Genomic DNA, 21,461 nt, shown 5'->3' on the forward strand with positions numbered 1-21,461 from the left:
GCCTGGCAGCACTAGAGGTAGTAAAATCTTTTTCAAGAATTTGTATACTGGCAAAATGAATTAAAGAACTCGCATTAACTTAAGAGGTTAGTAAGCCAATAGTAAATAAAGTCTGAGGACAACTGGCGTGCAATGAGTTCACATTAGCCAATGATTTCACCAACACTACCCAAAGAAAAAGTGACACTTTGATATCCCTCTCTGGGCATAAGAAAAGAGGTAAATTCTTAGCTTGCAAATTCTACTCTCCCTAGTAGTGGTGAGAACAAGAAAGTGAACTGGGTAACTGGCGCTGACTTGGCAGGTGCATCTACAGCTGGCTAGGGGGATGGAGCAGCAGCACAACCTGGCCACAAGGCTCTCGGGCGGCCCTGTGGGGTCTAACTCTCCCACGCTCATCACAAATTAAAGAGGCCGGTCGGACCAAATCAGCACTTTCTCTTATCCACTGTAGCATGCTGATGCTGTAAGGAGGTGTAAGGGACGCCCTGAGAAGATCAGGGGAGATGAAGCATGAAGTGCACATGTGAGTGCTGTGAGCCTTAAGCAACTCCACTACATCCAGAGTAACTTCATCTCCACCGACTTTGTTAAATCCACTGACTTTGGTAAATCGAATATGCATGAGAACTTCATTATGTAGGTTTTGTGGCTGAAGAGGCCAAAGCTAATATTGGAAATCCTCCGGGTGTTCAGGAAATCACTACAACTGGCCTGTGTGGGTATGTGAATGTTTATGTGGAAACGTTTGCACCATCTAATCCTGTAAAGTCACGGTCATCTTATAAACATGCCACATATTCAATGCCACTTAAATACAAAATGGCATACCATTTCAAATCTATTTAAGGTCATTCGGCATGTCATGTACTGCCAGGTGTACTATATGTCAGTTTATGACGGGGCTCCATTGCAACCTCACTATAAATACCAGTTTAAAGTTTTGAAGTTTCTTCAGCGAAAGGACTGTAACGCAGATGTTGAGAATCTCAGTTGCAGATGGTGTGGGAAACCACCTTTGTAGACTTGTGAAGCCCAAATATTTGGTCATTTTAATTAGTCAACACTGCAAAATAGGAGGTGGAAATTAAGAGGGAAACTTGGCAGATTTTCAACATTATTACATCGCATTAGTCATTAATATTCCACGGATGTAATGTCCCACATTATACACATAATGCTGGTGTAATCAGGCTTTTTTTGGGCATAGAATTAAAAGTGTGAAATCTGGATGGGTCCCCACCAACAAAAGCAGAGAACAAAACATGAATGTAAATGTTATATATTACATAAATGAGGAAAAAAAATGCATTTGGGGTGTTTATTGAATCTCAAGGACATCAAATATAAACATAACTTCCGTAGGGCACCTGGAAAATGAGTATTCAACCAATTTATCATTACACTCCTATAAACACTGTCACACACTCAGGATGGACATATTTTGAAAAAAAGAGGATCAAAGTCGAACAGCAGAAACTAGCACCTATGCTACCCACAATGCAACTCACCACCAACTGTTTGTTTCGTTCCGGTGAGTCGTGCTAGTAGCGGCTAATGTTGCCTCGGGCTGCTAGCTTCAAACAGAGATGAGGAGGAGGCTAAAGAGGTCTGGTAAAGCTCACTTCTTTCCAATTCCACACCTTATTTTTCATTTCCAAACTTATGGCCTTCAGCCCCAACAGATGCTGACTCAAGTGACATCACTTGAGGCAACTGATCACACGTCGTGCAGCTCCCTCTGAAGCCAGGAAAGGCTTAATAAAACTTTTCTACCCTTCATCATAGTCATAGTAACGGTCTGGTTTCTTTTCTTTAACATTTTATGATACCAATTGCTCCAGGAAAGAGACTCTAAAAACCACCAATACACATCAAAAGTCTAAAAACTATACTGAACATATATCATTACATAACATTTACCAGAAGTTACATTTTGTTGCACAATATTCTATTAGAGAGGAAGTATGGACAATATTTCAGGGGGGAAAAGTGTGAAATGCCTGACTCCAAAAGTTAACTTTACTGTAATTCAGAGGAAACTTTTATTTGGCTAAACTTGAAGTCTTGTGTTTTTCCACTGGACTAATGGTAAACAAGTGGGAGGGATAACAAGCAGAGTAATGAGGCTGCGCTAATTACATCAGAGCTCTGTTTAAATGAAAGGCTGCGGATGTTGCTGCCCAGTTAGGAGACTTAGCTGGAAAATCTAATGTAGCCATGGAATCCCTTTCATTTTCATCCATCACAGTAATAAAACAGGCTACTGACACACTGCAGCTGAGATATAAAACAAAAGTCAGAAGATCCAGCTGGTCTGTGTTCATGTATGTGTGCATCTTTGTGTGTGTGTGTGTGCATGTATATAAGGAGCCTATCATTGATTTTTCATTTTGTATTAATAAATGAATCCCTAAAACGCAGCCCCCCCAATCCTCATCAGAGGAGAGGATATTGATTGCTTTGTTATACTGCCTTAAGGAGGCCATGAATTGCTAATCAAAATCCAAATTCTGCAGGGAACTGTGTCAGGGTAAATATTCAATTCCTGGCCATGCAAAAACAAACAAGTGAAACTGTTCGGGGACTGGGAGAAAATGCAGCAAAGTCACGTTGCGACCTTGTATGATTTTGTTTTTTAAAAATCCGGGAATGGTGAGGTTTTTTTTTTTTACAAACGTTGTTATAAATACACTTCAAGAGAAATTAAAAATGTTCTACGGTATTGAAAGATGAACAATCTTGGTCATGACTGACTTTTAAATATTTTAACTTAAACTCAAACTCAAGTACATTTTTGTTCTTTAAAATGTAAGATAATAGAGAAAATGGTCATCACCATTTTCCAAAGCCCAATTAAATGTCATCAGTTAACAAAAATCTATTACCAAAAAAGTTACAGATTGATTTCATTTACAAGCTCAATAATCTGGAAATACTGTAATGTAACTTCTGGTCATGATGCAAGTTACATCTAAAACAAATTTTCACCCCATCCTTTGTGTGATTTTTAAAGGACCAGTGTGTAGGATTTAGTGGCATCTAATGGTGAAGTTGCAGATTGACAGTATTTATTCCCATATTCATTGTTACTGCTCAGGACAGCTATGACCTCACACTGCATAATTGCAACCAACTGAACATCACTTGCCTTCCAAGTGAGCAGGATAAACTACGGCTGTGATACTCATGAAATTATTTAAGTCCCTATCTAGAGACAGTGTTTGGTTTGTTCGTTCTAGGCTACTGTAGACACATGGAGGTTCAACATAGAGGACCCGCTTCCTTTGTAGAAAGAAAACAGCTCATTCTAAGGTAATAAAAACACAACGATGATTATACACTAATGAAAACGTAGCTATGAATATTATACTGCATATCTGTCAATAGTAATAACAGAACACGGTGCAAAAAATACTGGTGACATACTTTTTCTGGTCAGGCACTTAATGCCACCCTTCTGTCTAATGTCTGAGCACTCTGAGATGGTGATAACCACTCCAGAGAACACAAGAGTGTTTTAAGTACTGCTTTAACACACACCTCCTTCCAATTGGTTCTCCTCCATTATTATCCCTCTAGCAACAAAATAATTTCCCTTCACGGCAAGATAAAGTGTGTATACTCTGACATATGCACTCGTGCATTTGGCTGAATTCAAGAATCAATATGAGATGCTGAAATGAGATTCTTACTCTTTTCTACGTGGACAATGCTTTTATTCAACGCGAGGTCATAGCTGTCCTGAGCAGTTACAATACATATGGGGATATGTACTGTCAAGCTATAAAAGTAGCCAACTTGTCCTCCAGTTGGACACGAATGTACAATGACAGGAATGGGAGATCCACAGTGACATCCCTGGTTTATGGTTTCTGCGTAGCCTGATGTGACCTCACCGTGAAGGCAGATGTACTGCCTGGCAACTTGTTTTTAATGCCTTTCATGCTTGTAGACAACTGAAAGAACTGACTCAATGTCAAACCTTCCACGGAGCTGCAGGAAAAATGATCTGTAGATGTGATACGGTCCATATGTTTTTTGTCAAAAGATAAACCAGGAAGTACAATACGGGGCATAATGTTTATTTACTTTAGTTTTGAAGGCGACAGAATTCACTAAGAAGATTTAACTGAAGCTCATAGTCGTCAGTTTTATCCTACAATTATGAGCAGACTAGTTGTGATTGATTTTCATTTAGAGTTTATCCCCTACTGTTTTTGAGTTTTTTATTATGGATTTCCCTGTCCTTTTGAATATCAAAAATAAACTATGATAAATTCCTGCATTTTCTTCTTTATAAATAAACACAAATAATGAGCCGTAAATAAGATGCGTGAAACCTGGACAGTTAAATTATCCCTATCACAAGACAAATTAGCAACACTTTACCTGTCAAAAAAGTCAGGTGCTAACTTAATTTCATTGTTTAATGAGCAGAAAATAAGCCACTTGTTCAGACGAGGCTTAATATTGACAAAATACTTTGCAAAAGACTACTTTTCATCTGAGAAAATAGGTGACAATGGAGTTCTTTAATACTCTTGCAAGTTGATATAACCATTGCATGAAGCATGAAACAAGATGACCTCTTCTATGGCAAAGATAGACTGCAGTGAGTCAGAAGCACTGGAAAAACAGATCAGCAGCTTTTGACCCCACACTACCATTGAAAGGTCAGGGTGCAGTGATGCTGCACCAGGTCCTCAATTATGCCTGTGCCACTTCATGCCGTGCCCAGTTGTCATACTGGCAGCCACTTTGCATCTGGCAACTTGGAGCCCAATCAAGCTCTAGCACACCCAAGGCTGATATAGCTGAGCAATTCCACTTCCAGACCCCAGCAAAGAGACTGAAGGCCAAACAATTAATTAAAGGATATTATGCCAGGGAACACTGTATGCAGATTGCTGACCAATGTAGACCCATAAAAGTACATCCCACCAGGCAACAGTAACCGTGTGCTTGGATTGACAACATAATCTGGTATTTTGATGAAATATATTGAAAGAAAATGTAAGATGACATGCATCTCTGTAATCATAAAAATGTATTTATCCTCTGTGTTATTCAACCTAGTCACAAGAAACCTGTTAGACAACTTAACAATATAATTGAATAACCAGATGGTGTATTATTTCTTAGAATTCCCCCTCAAATACAAATTGTATCTCAAAACAAAACTTTAACAAACCCTATTGAATGAACACCGGCCATCTTTAGAGCACTTTCGGATTTTCTGTACAATTACCACTGCATTAAACCTGCAGAGACGTGCAACAGTGCGAGAGCTTCTTCAGACTCTTAATGTATCGAGTGCTGCACTCATAGTCGTCATAACAACCTAACATTTCATGAAGCTCTTAGCCGGGAGTGTCTGCATGTGGAAAATGAGTGAAGAGGGAGGGGAGAGTTGGTGCTTGAAAGACTGCAGATGTGTGTCTGAGGGACACACTGAAATGCTTATGAATACTAATTTCTGCAAAAGGTAGCCACAATGGGGACGGTAAACAGCAGGAGACATGTAGTCTTCAACACGTCATTGGGGAATTTTATAAAACTACAGCATGAAAATAGACCGCCACAAGACCACCACTGATACTAAAACAACTGCAGCAAACAACATGGATTCCTATCAGGCGACAAAATGCCCACAACAAACCTTTTGCTTGTAAAAACTAATGTCAAAGCAAAGAGAAATTATACACCATGAGCCAACACTGCCGTAATGCACAAACCCTCTTAGACATGGGGAACAGCCTGGGTGACACTGAGCTTTCTATTGCCTCAGTGATCATTCAACTTTTAGTTCATGCTGCCCCCTAGAGGTAACAAAACAGCATTTTGAGATGTTGTTGACCAAACACTTCAAGCACCACTTAAGAGTATAGTGGGATAATTAAATATATATAATCAAAATATGAGGTTTTTCTTACCTGTGTTCATACCGTTCCATAACAGGGGAGCAGGACATAAGAGAGGAAAAAGAAAACAAATTTTTGTTAGTGAAATGCTCTTAATAAATTAAAAAGAGCACAAGCTAAAAAAAGTGCACTTTATGCAGGTTCAACGAGCGGTGAAGCGCTACAAGTCACTTTCTACTAAAACAGCATGATGTTATCATTTATTAAATCCACCAGGAGCCCTGTGGTGGAGAAGCAACCAGGCCTGGGTGTGCCCCTGTCTCCTGATGTGAGCTGGGACCTTCCCCTGACTTCTCCTGAGCAGCCTAAGTAGTTTAGAAAATAGGTGGACAGATGAAGTCTAACAGACAGCAGTGGCCAAAAAACTCAGTTAACAGTTTTTAGTCAAACTATTTGAGACAGAAGAAATAGTCCTTATGTAAATTCTCAATAACATTTGTACACTATTCTTAGTAATGAAGACATTGTTTCTGGAAACACTTCTGTTGAGTTTTGTCATTGTTCAGTTTTTGGAGCAGCACAAGCAAAAAATCGATTCAACTCATTGTTTTCGAGGGAAACAGGATTTTCTTAGACCGATACGTCAAGATGAGGGCAAATGAAGCCAAAACAATCTGATTGCTAGAGGCTACCGGGGTTTCAATGATATTGAAAAAAAAAAACAATCATTAACAAAGTATTCTTGAACTGAAAACGGGTGTGGTCGAGAGGATTTGGACAGCAAATTTTATATAGCAGCTAGATACTTCAAAGTATCTGTCAAGCTGTTCCTAAGTAGCTTTTCATCTATGTGGCAAGTTCACAAAGAAAAATTTAAATCATTCACCCTGTGAATGGAATATTAAATCACCAAAAGTGTAGGTGTAAGATCTTCAATCAATGGAAGAAAGACACAGAGAGAAATGAGTAATGAGGTATGTGATAAGAGAAGAAAGCAGGATTCCAACAACATGCACAGCATAAATACCTTATTTCTAAGGAATTGAGGTACTCAAATGTTTTCAAGCTAAAAAAAGACAGACTTGCAAAGACTAGAGGAGGGTGGCTCTGTAATAAAGGTGTTTGTTGTGGCTGTCTAGTGTAATGCTGTGTAGGTGATGAGGCAATTCTCTTTTGGTTCACAGAAATCGATTATGGTTCCTTAGTTTCTCAACCAATTGTACGGACCAGCGTTGGCTGAAATGGTATCAGCGCCGAGGCTTTATTCCACAAACACCTGAAAAGTAAAAGCAATTTCTGTGTTTGTCTAGAAAGGAACAAACCAGAGCTGAAACAGAAAAGAAGAGTGATAGTGTGCAGTTGTTAGTCAGAAAGCAGAATGTGAAAACTACAACACCCACACACAAGCCACAGAGGTTCACACACCGTGAGGAGACAGAGGCATCAAGTTACAGGGATGAAACTGCACTTTTACTTTCCCCCCTGACTTTAATTTCACATATTTCTTTACTTTTTTACTTATTCGCTTTAGTCTAATGCACCGAAAACCCCAGAGACCAAAATAGTCTCAAATAGACTGTAAAGGCAAGATTTGTGGATTCATTGATCCCAATATGATTGGCTACACAATGTTTTGTTAGCTTTGCAACATTTGTTCTGCTTCATACAAATGAACTACTTGATCAGCTGAGCCACTAAATGACTCACATGAAGTTCAGTGGCTGGGCAACATCAGCGACTTAAGGATTACCCTTGAAGATTGAATGCCACATGTTCTGGCTGCTCTTTTAACAGTCTTTTAGTAGAATTTATGGCTTTTTGCTCACAGTATCTCGAGCAAAACTTGGCTTAGTTCCTTTTGTAGTGTACTTTTATTTTGTATTTTATCATGTATTACTATATTATGATTACTGACAATTGATGGTAATTACATTAGCAGATCAGAGCGAGATCACTTCTGTTCCCTTCTAAAATCATAATTACATCTACTCTTTCATTATAAATCAAAAATAAAAAAATAAAAAAAATAAAAAGTCATTTTTATGTTAAATTACTTCATATTTGAGGTTCTTGTGTCTTGGCCACAATCCAGCTAACCGTCAATAAGCCGCAGTTTTAAGGTTTACAACAGGTTTATTCATAAATAAGTAATTCTCACTTTTACAATGGAACCTTTTTGGAAAGTTAAGTTTCAAAATCAATCATCATCTGTGTTGGAGAAATGCTCACTCAAAGGGAGTCATCGTCACCGAGACTGAATGACTCAATTTAGTCGGGACAATGAGCAGCCCATGCAGTGTGAGCAGAGAGGGTGTTGATTCTGCTCCTCAGAGATAAGACCGGGAGTCATCTTTCCTGATGGAGGAAAAAATTAATGAACAAATGAGCGAAAGAAAAGACTGCAGAGTAAGTAGGAAGAGAGAATGACGGAATTGATATAATGGTAGGCAAAGCAAGAGTTGACTTTTTATGAACGGTGAGTCAATATTTTGCCAGCCATTCAGCTATCAGCCTTCTGTTCTCTGCCCTCAGAGGGCAACTGAAAGAGAGCTATAATTTCAACTTCGTTGTATTGTTAATGACATAAAGCAGAGGTATGTCCTTGAAAGACTAGAAAGACACATTTCTGTATAGGCTGGAAGGATTGCATATTATTCTTTCCAACCCTTTGAAGAAGATGAAACTCACACACTAAGAAAAAGTATGAACTCTGGGAGGGAAAGAAAAGCATTAACCGATCCAGCTACTGCAGCAAGAACATTCCTCCAAGCAAATGTTATAAGACAGTGTGAAATATGACGCTTGTGAGGCATCTATTCTCAAAGATCCTGATATTAGCTAATCTGTCCTTTGGCCATGTTTCGATGGTATCTTTGAGGAGCATTTTGTACAACATTTCAACAAAGACAGACCAAAAGGAAATGGTCAAGACTCGATTAAAAGCTATCTGAGTCACCACATTTACATTAATAGGAGCACATTTACAATGGATGCATCCACCTCCTCACTGCAACAACGCCTCAGTGTTTTGAATAATAAAATGCAGAAAGTCAGGAGGGAGCAGGAATACTAATTTAATTGAACAACAAGTTGAAAGTAACCATTTTGAAGTTTTTAATGCCATGTGGGTAGACAGTATGAATGTAGTATGAATCTTGAGGATTACGTGATTGACTGCATTCAGATGGACAACAGCACTTTGGGGGGAAAAAAAGGGAGGGGGCTTTCTCATTCATTTTAATAAGCGATACATGTTGGTCCTGAAACAAAGGACTATGATAAACAAATACAGGGTGCATTAGCCAATCAAATACTGTATGTACAAGCGTATATTCCTAAATACATTAATTTGTTACAACAGTGTTAATGCCTCTGTTTACCTTGAGAACGTCATGACAGAGGATCAAATGAATGCCGCCATGGTAACTTAACAGAGTTGTTCTGCCCCATGGTATTATAAACCCCTGTACAGTGTTTTGGCATGTGATAAGCCTTCAAAGTCATGGATGTACTCCTCAAACTAAACTGCCTGGATCATATTTCATTATCTCACCGGTACCTGTAGCAACGCAGCCCCTTGTGGTTTTTAAACAGAGTGCTATTTTTGGTCTGAACACGGCCTTACTTGTCAGACCTTGAGGTACAGTACACCAGAGCCAAGGTCATTTATAAACTGCACAAATTATAAATATGGATGTCATGGGCCAAACCTGGCAGTCATCCATCATCTCTCACACTGTACATGCTGCTAATCAATGTCAGATGATGAATCGGGTACAGTATCTCACGTTGACCGAATATGGTCATTTGACCACTGACAGCCACGAGAGGCATTACTGTACATCTCTGAGAGGATATTATGTTCACTGTTGGTGCACAAAAGTCTTTTTCAGTTATATATATAAATAATTCTGTTTCTCTAATGTTATGATGAACTTTATAAATATAAACATTTCACATGGTGTCTCCAAATTTGGATATTTTGAAATATTTAGATAAACTGAAGGATCAAGTTTTCTTTTATGTTTCTCAAGTTCGGCTTTGACTAATCATTTTATTATGAATTAATCTGCCAATTATTTCCTCAATTAACCAAATAATTGTTTGTCTTTCAAAATGTCAGAAATGGTAAAAATGTTCATCAGGGTTTCCCAGAGTCTAAGCTGATGTCTTCAAATGTCTTAATTTGCCCAACCTGCAGTCTAAAACCGCAAAATACCCTGATATTTACTGTGTATCCCTAGTAGAAAGCTAATAATCGCCTTAGAGAAGAAGCAACCAGAGAATTTTTTCTTTAAAAAACTGTCAAAAGAATTAATCAAAATAGTTGCAGATTAATTTTCAGTCAACTAACTAATCAACGACAACTAATTGTTGCAACTGCATTCTTAAGGTAAATAAAGAAAAGCCAATCGTATGGCCCATAAGTATTTTGCACAACATAATTTAAAGTATGTCGTCTTTGGGCCTTCAGATATGAATAAATGTGGAACCAGTAAAATCAAGAAACTTTCCACACAATACTCGACAATGTACTGTGAGAAATAGCTTTCTATAAACAAATACTTTGCAGCCGGTGTGACCTCTGTGTCCCGTTACCTTGATAATATTAAATACTCAAAAGTTTTCTGATTGTCTTGCCCTGTTAGAGGCCTTGCATTCTACCAAGGGTGTAATCCTCTTGTTGCTGAGCAAGTATTTGAATTTCTTCTAAACCTGTGAACAACAGACCTCTGTGACACCTGCTAAGGTGCAAACACGCACATGCATACAATCACCTAAAAAACCTCGTCTTCCTGACATTAAAGTAATAAAGAGGCACTTGATACTCCATCATCTGCAGGTAAATACTGAGGGAAGACAAGCTCAAGGTTTTTTGTCTTGACGAATAGTAAATATGAAGAGCTTTTGCACATTAAGTGGTGTTTAAACAATGTAAGCTGCTATCAAAACAGACTTGACTTTGTGTGCTTTCACTGAATGTTTTTTTAAATCAACATGACAATATTCCTGTTTGTGTTTTTTAGAGACACTTTCCTATTTGTGATATTAAAAAGATGGTTGCACTCCCTGACTGACAATGCAAATGCCATCGAACTTTCAAACTCTGGTAAACAGCATGCCCATTACCAATAATTTTTACACTGCATAACAGGCACGAAGCAAAACAACTTCACAAACTGACATTAGACTGCGTCATTTTTGCTGTAATGTGATAGTGCAGGAAGTCACGGACTGCAGCAAGTGTCCAGACATCACTGCACTGCATCAGAAGTACACATAAAAAAAGGGAGACCACACACTGTGACTCAGACAGCAGGGTTCATATACAGATTAGACAAACTATGCAGACGGCAGTTACAGCCAGTCAGCTATCCATTCACAGGCTGTCTTCACTGATGACCAGATTATAGCGAGCAGGACACTGTGAAAGGCACAGGGACAGCTTATTGAAGGTCAGTGCTGAGAAATACTGATACTAAGACGGGGGGGAAGAGGACCAGACACAGTGATTCTCAGCTTAAATTCCTGGAGGCAAATCACAGCTATGTCTGATGGAGAGGCCAATTGTAAAGACGATATTTCAGAAAAAGAACAAAAACGTTAAACTGATGATGACCGAAAAGACAACTGAGTGTTTATGTCAGAACGTTTCCCAAGGAAATCACCCACATACATACATACAGGAAGTCTAAGACAGAAGAATTACATGGGCAGGAAGATGTGGAGCATAAACAATATATGAAAACTGTTTAAGTAGAAATTGATTCACGTGTATGACCGTTACAGATCCTCTTAAAGCTCGCGAAAACTTTCAAAACTTCAAGTATTTTTCTGTTTATTTAATCATGTTGTTTTAATGTTACAAGTTTGGACAAAAAATATCCGTAGTTATTATTTAGTTTAACACACAAACTTAACTACTTTCTCACAATAGAGGGCGCTATCAACATGACCTATGACCTATTGCATGCCCTATTGTGGTAGCAGAAATAGCGAGTGTAAGTCTTGTGGGTTGTACACCATTGATGGAAAAATGACCAACATCTGCGCTGGAAGCAGTCCTGAGTAGTAAACAACTCTGTGCTTTTGTTTCTGCGGGTATTGAAATGAGAACAGGTCTCATCTGGTTGGTGCTCGCACTGCGTCAGAGGACATTTGTATAAAGTTGAGCTTGTTTCCAACTTCCCCCTGCAGTGCTACTGGGCACCTTTAAAGCTCCAACGCTCAGGGGGCGCCACCAGGCTGCAACACCAGGTCCTATGCACAATTAACTGCAGCCTATTGCTGTCTCAGGTTTCTGGGTTCGTACGCATGAACGGGCCATAAATCTACAACAACAACACATTTGAGGACTCACCTCCTGGGTTGCCACTCAAATGAGATTAAGCTGTATTGGTTGTGTTTGAATTAATGCAGTGTGACCTGTGGGAGAACAGTGCCTTGAATTATGAATTTGGTTTTGTGGGAAAAAGATATTCTATATAGTCTAGAAGCTTGGGGTTATACATTTTGCAGCTTAGCGACTACAACAATGCTGAAATATTTCAAACACCCCAGTGTGGTCACTCTCACAGGAGGGTTGCACACGGAAAAGTTAAATGGCAAGCTGTATAGTAAAAAGAAACACACAACAGGTTTTTACAAGCAAACTGAGCAGGCACTAAAATACAGTTGAACCTCAAGAGGTCGTTACTCAGGTGGTTTATTCAAATTCAAGTCTATTGCATATGTCCAATAGTGTTGAATTATGTAGCAAAATGTGTGTGCCATGCAGCACAACTGAGATGAATAATTTAACTGGATGAGGTATGCAGGTGTTTGTATGTGTGCAAGATAAAGTGTTAAAGAGGTTTCATTTTGCTTCACATTTTACTTTAAAAGACACCGTTTAGCAACTGTAACAGTTTCCTTAAGGATGAGTGTATATTTTTTCTGCTCATGCATCTAACAGCTTTGGAAATGTCAGTGCCTTCAGGCAGCTCTGTGGCAGGTGGGAGCACATCGCTATCCAGTATGCTCTGCATGTAAAGCACAACAGTATAACACTATACACCCGAGCTTGAACTCCAGAAGTATTTAGATCAGGTTTAAGTTCACCGATCACATGCAATGTCAAAATGCAAGACCGCCTGGTCATTCATGACTACAGAAAAGCTGCATTACTATATATTTCACATATTTTTAAACACACTATTTGTCAATATATCCCACTTTCACAACGAAAAAATACTGGAAGGCCAAGTTACATAGATCGCAATCAAAACAGAGTAGCTTTTTCAGCAACATAATCCCAGTCTTTGGATGCCATAGTTATGAGTCCCCCCTGAAATCGGGGGTAAACAAAACTGATCTTGGCTGATCTGGGTGCTGTGTAGCTTGCTGACTGGATCTGTGTGCTCCCTGGAATGGACTGCTTCTCAGAATAGCCAATGGCAGATGCCACCCCTGTGTTATTTGGAGCCCAAGGGCAACAGAATCCAACCTCCTGCAGTGTACTGTGGTGTGGTCCTTACTTCAGGACAGAGAGAAAGGCTTGAAGTCCGGTGGACGAAAATCAGCCGTCTTCTCAATCATTGACTCATGCCAGCAGTTTGCATGTGCTACACAAATGGGGTCAAATGCATCAAGGTGGCATCATGGTGACTCTATTCTGGCAAGCAAAGGAAGTTTAATGACTTTAAACTTTAACATACGACAGAAACAGGCCAGATGAACAACTCCTGAAATGTCTGTCACCCTGGTTCCGGCCATGTAAGGCACTTTGTGACTTTGTTTTGAGTTGCAACTATAGAATTGTTTACCAAAATAGTTGCAGATTAATTTTCTGTTGATCAATTTATTGGTTAATCGTCTGATCTACTACTTAGACTATTCTGAAACAAAATATTAAGACCACATTTTCATGATTATTTAAGTCTTGCCTCAAGGTTTTCTCAGATTTTGGGGTTTTTTTGGGGGGAAAATGCAGCAAGACAAAAATACAACATTCCTAATACACAAATCCAAATGGCACAGAATAGTATAACACTTCAATAGGAAGACCAAGCTAAGCAAGGAATCTCACTTCAGCTTCACTCCAGTGTGTTACAATGCATTGCATCAGTAATGGAGGAAGAAGAAAAGCCCAAAACTTCAAAAGACTAATTAGCTTCTTGTTCTGTCAAACACAATATTCTCCATTTGGCTATTCAAAAACGGGAGAAAAAAAGGTTAAAAAGACCTGAGTGATGCTGTTTGTGAAGCAGCATGATACTGACAGGGGAGCGTTACTTTCTTTACAGTTATCTACAGAGACTGACATCTGTAAAGGAAACTGTTTCTCCAGGGCAGCAAGTACAGTGAAACACTGACTGCGACTGAACAATGAAGAAGTCGGGTAGGAACAGCAACATAATTACTAGCAAAATAAACTGACGCTGAGGAGATTTATTTGAATTAAATTTAGTTGGTAATTATTGCTTAATAAAGTGCGCATAAAAATCTGCATTGCTGATGCTGTTAAGAGACTTTGAGTATTTTAATCAGGGTCTTTCCTGTGGTGGCTATTCTTCATTATGAGCACAGAGGAGTTCCTTTTTCCCCAAACACAATTCCTAATTCTAAACATTGTGTTGCTCTTGTTTCAGCTAATATTAAATTTTATTTCTCAGTTTACTAATGAGGTTAACAGTGTTTTGATATTTAACAAATACTCAATTATGTCACTCAAATAGCATAGTATTCACAAATGTACATAAATAATCACAGAACAGTGACAGGTTGCACCAACAGGTTTTTTCATAACACCTGAAAAATCTGACAAAAAAGAAAGAGCAGCAAAGACTGGCCGATGACTGTGATGCCAATATGAACTAAGCACAACACAAACACAAAGTAGTTGAGGTGAATTTAAGGTTTGATGGTGGAAAAAATTACACAGTATAATAGCAAAGACAAATAACACTTTAGCCGCTAAGATCATCTGACCCCGGTAGTAGCAGGAGGATCGGAATCAGGAATCAGGTATCATGTCACCCTAGTTGTCACGTAACGGACAGGGACAGACAACTCGAATTGAAAGTGAATACGAATGTCCTCCGTGTATCCAGGCATATGTTCTCAAAAATAGATGGTAAAAAAAAAAGTGCATTTGAATTGTGACAGATGCTTACTTGAGGTCTCTGTATACTTGTGTCATTATTATAGAATGATTCATGCAAATCAGTTTAAAAACTTTCTAATTAACTGATAAAACTCAGATTTTTGTTATTTGGTATTATGCCTTAATTAACCAGTTGACAGTAGAAACAGTACCAACATGGAAAAAAAGAGTCCCTGGGTAGATACATATACGTCTCAGACCAGTGGGCCACCAGTATAACTACAGCTCACAGTCTTAAACTGACAGACTGAGCATATGAAGCAACCAAAAACGTAAACAAAGCTAAAAACAAAAATAAAATTACAGTAGCTCTAATTAGTGCATCCGTAGACAAAACCGCAGGAAACTCTGAGGCTGGAGTCGAACTCGCTAAAGAAAGTTGCAACACACCCACAACACCTGCTCCAACAGCAAATGCATCTTGCTGAGAGCTGTTGATACAGACATAGCTGCCATGGGCAAGACCAGATCACCTTACTCAACAGGCCTGCAGCGCTGGGTGTGGTGGGTAAGAAGAGTAATACCGCAACTAAAATGTCCTGCTGTTAATGTTCTATATCTTGATCTGCTATCTCCTGCAACAGCTGGATGCCCGTTCTGGCTCCCGGAAATACAGTGGCTTCTCCTGGGCACGTTTTAATTGGAAATTTAACCCAGGACTATTTTTATCAGTACAGTATGAGAACTTTTAGAGCCGCTGTAGATCTCCCTTGAAGTTTTCTCAAGACATTATAGATATGGGAAACAACACTGTCTCGTAGAAAGTTCCCATGTTCACGCACAAATTAATATTTCAAATTGGAATCAGACTGATTGCAATAAAAGGAAAAAGGGGGGAAAGATAAAGCAGACAAATTCCCTGCAAGTCTACCATGAATCAGCAATACTAACAACATAGAAAGTAAAAAATAAAAAAAATACAATTTGCAGAATGTTGTTCCTTTTGAAGACATAGTATCAGGCGACTTAAATTGTACCATACCACAGAGACATTGGGAAATGCTAGCTATGCCATTCAGTGGAGACAGCTGCCACATGCGCAGCAGAGCCCACATGGCTTCCTGCTCTGCATGGACCAACAAACCCATGAACTGGCCTAGTGGGACCTTCCATCTAGATCATCCAGAAAAACTGACTTTGTAAACAAACTTAAAGTTCAAGTTCCTTTTCTTCAGTCTAGAACTTCCTGACTCGCTTGCCTTTTTAAAAAAATAAAAACAAATAATCAAGTGTTCCTGAGCACAAACATACATGCCTTATCCCCCTTCATGTGATGGTGCTACAGATGGCATTTTTAGACCCCAACTAAAGGACTAGCATAATCCCAACAGTTATTTTCACTTTAACAGTCAAACCAATTTTCATCTGAGACAGAAGATGAAACCTTACTATCTCTTACCTCCTTACCACTGTTCCCAAGACCACTATATGTAAACTATGTTATACTTGAAGTGTGTGGAACCCATCATTTAAAATATAATTAAGTACCTGAGAAATGAGTCAGTGTCTCCGCTTCCATCTTTTTGCCACATCAATAACGAAACAAGACTAAACAGCCATACTAGAAGCTTTGTGAGGCTCTACTTGCTAAAGGCCACATGCTAACATGCTCACAATCTAACATTTTCATAATCACAATGCTAACATCCAGCAAATATAATGTTCACCATGGTCACCATCATCTAAAATTACAAAGCTGCTGAGGCTGATGGGAATGTCATTATTATTGCAGGTATTGTTCACAAAGCTAAGAGTACCACTTTGTTGCTACATGGCAAACAAAAAAAAGGGTTTGAACAAAAGACAATGCGTCTTTGATGCTAAATAAAAGTAGAACTGCATATACAATTAGAGAGGCTGTATATAAAGATATAATTAGGGATGATGCATAACATCTCTTTTTCAACAGAGGTGTAACAACCGGTTACCAGTTTTTAAACCAGTGCCGCCTCGCCTTGCAACAGACCTTGACCAGATATTTTTAAGTCTGTGGCTGAGTGAACTAAAGGAACCTCCTGCTGTGGTCCGTCTCAGTTCATCTTCTCAACCTACTGTTTAACTACCCTAATTCAAACGAAATCCCCATAACAGACTCTTTGTCTCACAAAGCTGGTCAACCCAGGGCCTAGCTTTGATCTGAGCGAAAACCAAGAATGGAAAAAGGACAAGCGACACTCCCCGGTCATTGTGACATCTACCCTTATTGCCATTTCAGTCTTTACACGATATTTCACAACGTTGCTTCTCGCCACCCCCACCCATCTTCAATTTTTTTCTAACAAATTGTTTGATATTTTAAACTTCCTCTCATTTTTTATTTCTGATGACATTAAGGAAACACTGCCAGCACCACTGTAGGCCAAACGCTGTTATACAAAAACAGCTGGTGTCCCTCCGTCAAGATGTCCTCAGCTTAATGTTTAAACTTGTTTTAAATAATTTGTACTTTTAATTAAAATACAGCTGGAGGAGACCGATTAAATACTTTCAAGAAAAATACTGACCTTATGATAGAAGGTTTGGATGAGTACCTCAACACTGAGTAAACGAACTGGGGTCTTTAAATGGAAACAGCCGTATAATGTTCCATCTCTCCAGTCTCATTGAATTGTACTGGACTTCATACCATATGCATGTGTCAGATATGTATTATAACAAATTCATCAAATACAGATAAATAAAAAAGGTTTACAGGATTATAAGGAAGGGTGAAAGAATTCTTTTCTGCTCAATACATTTTAATAATTAACAACTAAAGTTAACTTAACACTTAACATTTTGAGAAAATGAACTTGAACTAATCATCTACAATTTATAATAAACAATTAAATGATTAAAGTGCTCTATGTAATTCAAAATAATAAAATTATCAAATGTTAGCCCAAATAAATTTTTAGTCATCATCTTTATCAACATGACATGGGAGGTTTTTTTAAGTTCCTTTAAATCACATTGCACATAATGCTAGATTCATTTAGGAGTGATGTCAACGGAGACTTTTTAATAAGTAGCCTTACTGTTACAGCTTCATCAGGCAACCTAATTTCCTGTCAGAAAGGAAGAAATTACTAATGTCATAGTAAGAGAGTGCTGATGTTTTGGAACAGCGTCAACCTTCAACTTGCTCTGACACATTAGAATAATTGCAAATTCTAATGCAAACATACATCCCAATTAATAAAAACAAAACGGCCAAGTAAACATTTGTTAGAGTTGGCATCAGCAATGGATTTACGTTAAATCATCACCCGTCATAAGTCGAACGGCTGGAACTCCTAACACTGATGGATATAGTGTAGGCTATTTAATTTAATTTGTATACATAGATAAAAACAGATTACTGTATATTAAAATCCTTTAACCCAGTCGGAATTAAATTATTAATTAATCTAAATCTTAAAGATACTAATTATCTGCAATAATTAACATTACTTATAAGCAACGGTACTTTTTTGTGATAAATACTCCACAAACAGCAACTGAAGAATATATACAATTAATGCATTTATATCTTCATTTAAAACTATAACCTAAAAATAGGTTCATTGGCGAAGGCTTTTTAAGGTTATATGTGGGTGTCCGTCATCCGCCGTGGGTGGAGCCGTGGCAAGCGAACTTTGTATCTATGAGCATATGGAAACGACTGAAATACATCGGACAAAAGGACAAATCCATCTTACATAATCACAAGTATCTTAACTTCTACTCGTCTATTCTTACCAATACCACTTAAGCTATCCAAAACGTAAACCTATTAGGCGGTTTTGCTGAAGTGATACGCGAAAAAGAGATATATGTAGCCTCAATTTTGATTTGCCATTTTCATAAACCAGCCGTTACACAAAGCAACAACAACCTGGGTGAAAGAGGGCGAGTGTGTAGGATGACCCTTGACATTTTTGGGTTCTGTGACTCATCCGAACCCAGAAAATACGACAGGCCTAATACATACATTACTCACCCGTCTGCGACAAAATGGCAAGCCCTGAGCAATGATGTTGATGCTAAATATCTTGAGAACTTTCTGAGGGGGTAACGGTCTCTTGTCAACATCCTTGGGGTCTGCCAGGTCGAGTGGCCGACTCTCCAGTGGGACGTGCAAAGTCTTCTCTTTCCCACAGCAAACATTTGGCATCTTTCTCCGAGCACCAGACGACGAGAAACGGGGAATAGGGCAATGCCGCAGCATTGCAAAAAAGGGCGTCTACTGGATCATATCCCAGAAGGAGATTTGAACGCTGGCCGACTATTGTCGCAAGCAGATATCGTTTCTCAAAACGAATGTAGTAGCTTCCTTGTGCTGATGTATCAATACTGCGCTCACTGAGCCTCTGCACCTACCTACTCAGAACTCATCTCCCTGCTGACTGGCACCCTTTAAAATATCTCTGGGGTGTGAGGTCACTGTTGCGCCCAAGCCAGGCAAGCAGCTGCTGTCAGGGCCTGAAAAGAGGATGGACCAACTCAGCCTCTCCCCCCTCAGACAGGCACTGTGGAATCTGCTCTCATGACCCCTCAGTGGTGGAATGTGTACCAACAGTCGTCCGACGCAGCACACGTGTACAGGGAGCTTCCTCATTGTGGTCATTCTCTGACCCCCCCCTCCTCTGGTCCTCCCAACTTAGTGGCCTACATCATCACTGAGCCCAGTTAACTTTACCCCATGAAAACTGTCAGCAATACAACAAAACAACAGACTACTATATCTTTGGCTCAAGTCACATTCGACAACGCAAGCGTTGAAGTTAGGATTTGTTATATGCTAACCTTCTCTGGCTCTTCCATGAACCAAGGTGTCCAGGAATGTCAGTAACTCTGTCTATGTCAGCAAAGAGGCTGAGGATATTTCAGGAGACTACCACACAGTAGTTCAATGTTAGTAATGTGTGACACATGCACTTAAACTAGGGTTTACTTAGGGATGGACTTAACTAAGACTAAGCCTATTAAAGTGTCTTCACATGCAGCTTTAAAAAGAGAAGCAGCAGCAGGGTGTCAGTCGTTGTCAACTGAACCGTGGTACCCAATGGGGCACTAATGTCAGATTTGTGAAGGTATGAAGGTGTGTAGGCTCAACAAAGCAGAGAGTTGAGAGAAGTTACATGTTGGTAATGCAAAGAAAAAATAATATAAATATATAATATGCAGCAAAAACCAGCTCATGATCAGTGCTGAATATGTATAAATCTACAGATTGAGTGAGTGGCAACGGACACCCTTCCCTGTGTGCATTTAAATGTCTGAACACATGGAGGCAGAAACACCAGGGCTTAACCCCTCTTCTATTCTCACATCCACCATTGTGTGAGGAGGATTACAGTGCCAGAACATCTATCAGAGTAGACTGAGAGGGCCCTGACACACCAGGCCGACAGTCGGCTGTTGGACGCCATTGAGCGTTTGCGGCTGACCAACACCCATAGATTTTACAGTATGTTCAGCACAATTGGAGCAAGTTGGCGCCTTATCGGCAGCTGTTCAGCCAAATGAGCAAGTTGAACTAACAGCAGAGGCTTTCAGAGACCAAATGCTCTCTGACTGAACATTCAGCATACCAAATTAGTGATTTCACTTGTTTAGTGCAGTTTTTTTCTTATTTTCCTTTCCACTTCTTCACAAGAAACCCAGTGCAATTGCATAACACCACAAGTGAGAAGTGTGGAAAAAGCTTGATTTTATAGGTTTAAAGTATTTAATAAGACCAAACAGATTTACGTTGGTGAATAAATTGTATGGTCTTGTCTTTTACAGATGTTTTTTTGCAACAAGGTAAGGTCACATTAGGTTTCTGTTCAACAAAAGTGCCCCACACTCAGCCCAAAAAAGGATGTGATGTTACAGCTCTGATGCAGGTAATAAATAAATATTGATCAGAGCAATCCCAAACTACAATTTGTAGTCTGGTAGTGTGATAATGCAACTTAACATGGTGTTGAAAAAAGTTAAACAAACGTGAGCACGCTCGAGATTGCAATGCAACAGGAAGAAATTAATTTGTCCATTGTGCGGGCTTCAATAGAAGTGAATGGGAGACATAGCAAATATTTGTAGGCTGGAAATGTAAGGTTACTTTACCTTAAGGTACATCAGCTATGGGCTTACCATCAGTTTTCAAGTGTGCTACTTTTTACAGACCTCAGGGGACTTAATTTGTTTGATCAGTTGGCCTTTGTTGGCACTAGGTCTTTAGGTTTAGCTTTGTGCTCTCTTTCAAATGGCAAAGGCTGAAAACGAAAAGGAAATAACCTTGAAAGCAGGGCTGCTTGTTTCTGACAGGCCCCAAGTCTTGTAGAGGTTACTTGAGCTTTTGGACTAATCTTAGGCCATAAAGCTATGTGACAGACACACTGCTCCAGTCTGCTTCAACATGATCACTCCATATTATGTACCCCAATGCTTGTCCCCAGTGCTTAGAGGAATATTTTCCTTAAATATTATACATTATGCCACCA

General features: G+C 39.2%; 1 protein-coding gene across 1 annotated transcript in view; it reads right to left on the reverse strand.

The window, feature by feature from the left end:
- fbxw7 (F-box and WD repeat domain containing 7) overlaps positions 1-19,370 on the reverse strand; it is a 64,142-nt gene extending 44,772 nt beyond the window's left edge. The window contains exon 1 of the mRNA XM_051384765.1: positions 18,971-19,370. Coding sequence (XP_051240725.1) covers positions 18,971-19,198 — 228 coding nt within the window. The 5' untranslated portion in view covers positions 19,199-19,370. The remainder of the gene's footprint in view (positions 1-18,970) is intronic.
- Between the last annotated feature and the right edge of the window lie 2,091 nt (positions 19,371-21,461).

Source organism: Dicentrarchus labrax, unplaced genomic scaffold, assembly GCF_905237075.1.
Source record: "Dicentrarchus labrax unplaced genomic scaffold, dlabrax2021, whole genome shotgun sequence".
NCBI lineage: Eukaryota > Metazoa > Chordata > Actinopteri > Moronidae > Dicentrarchus > Dicentrarchus labrax.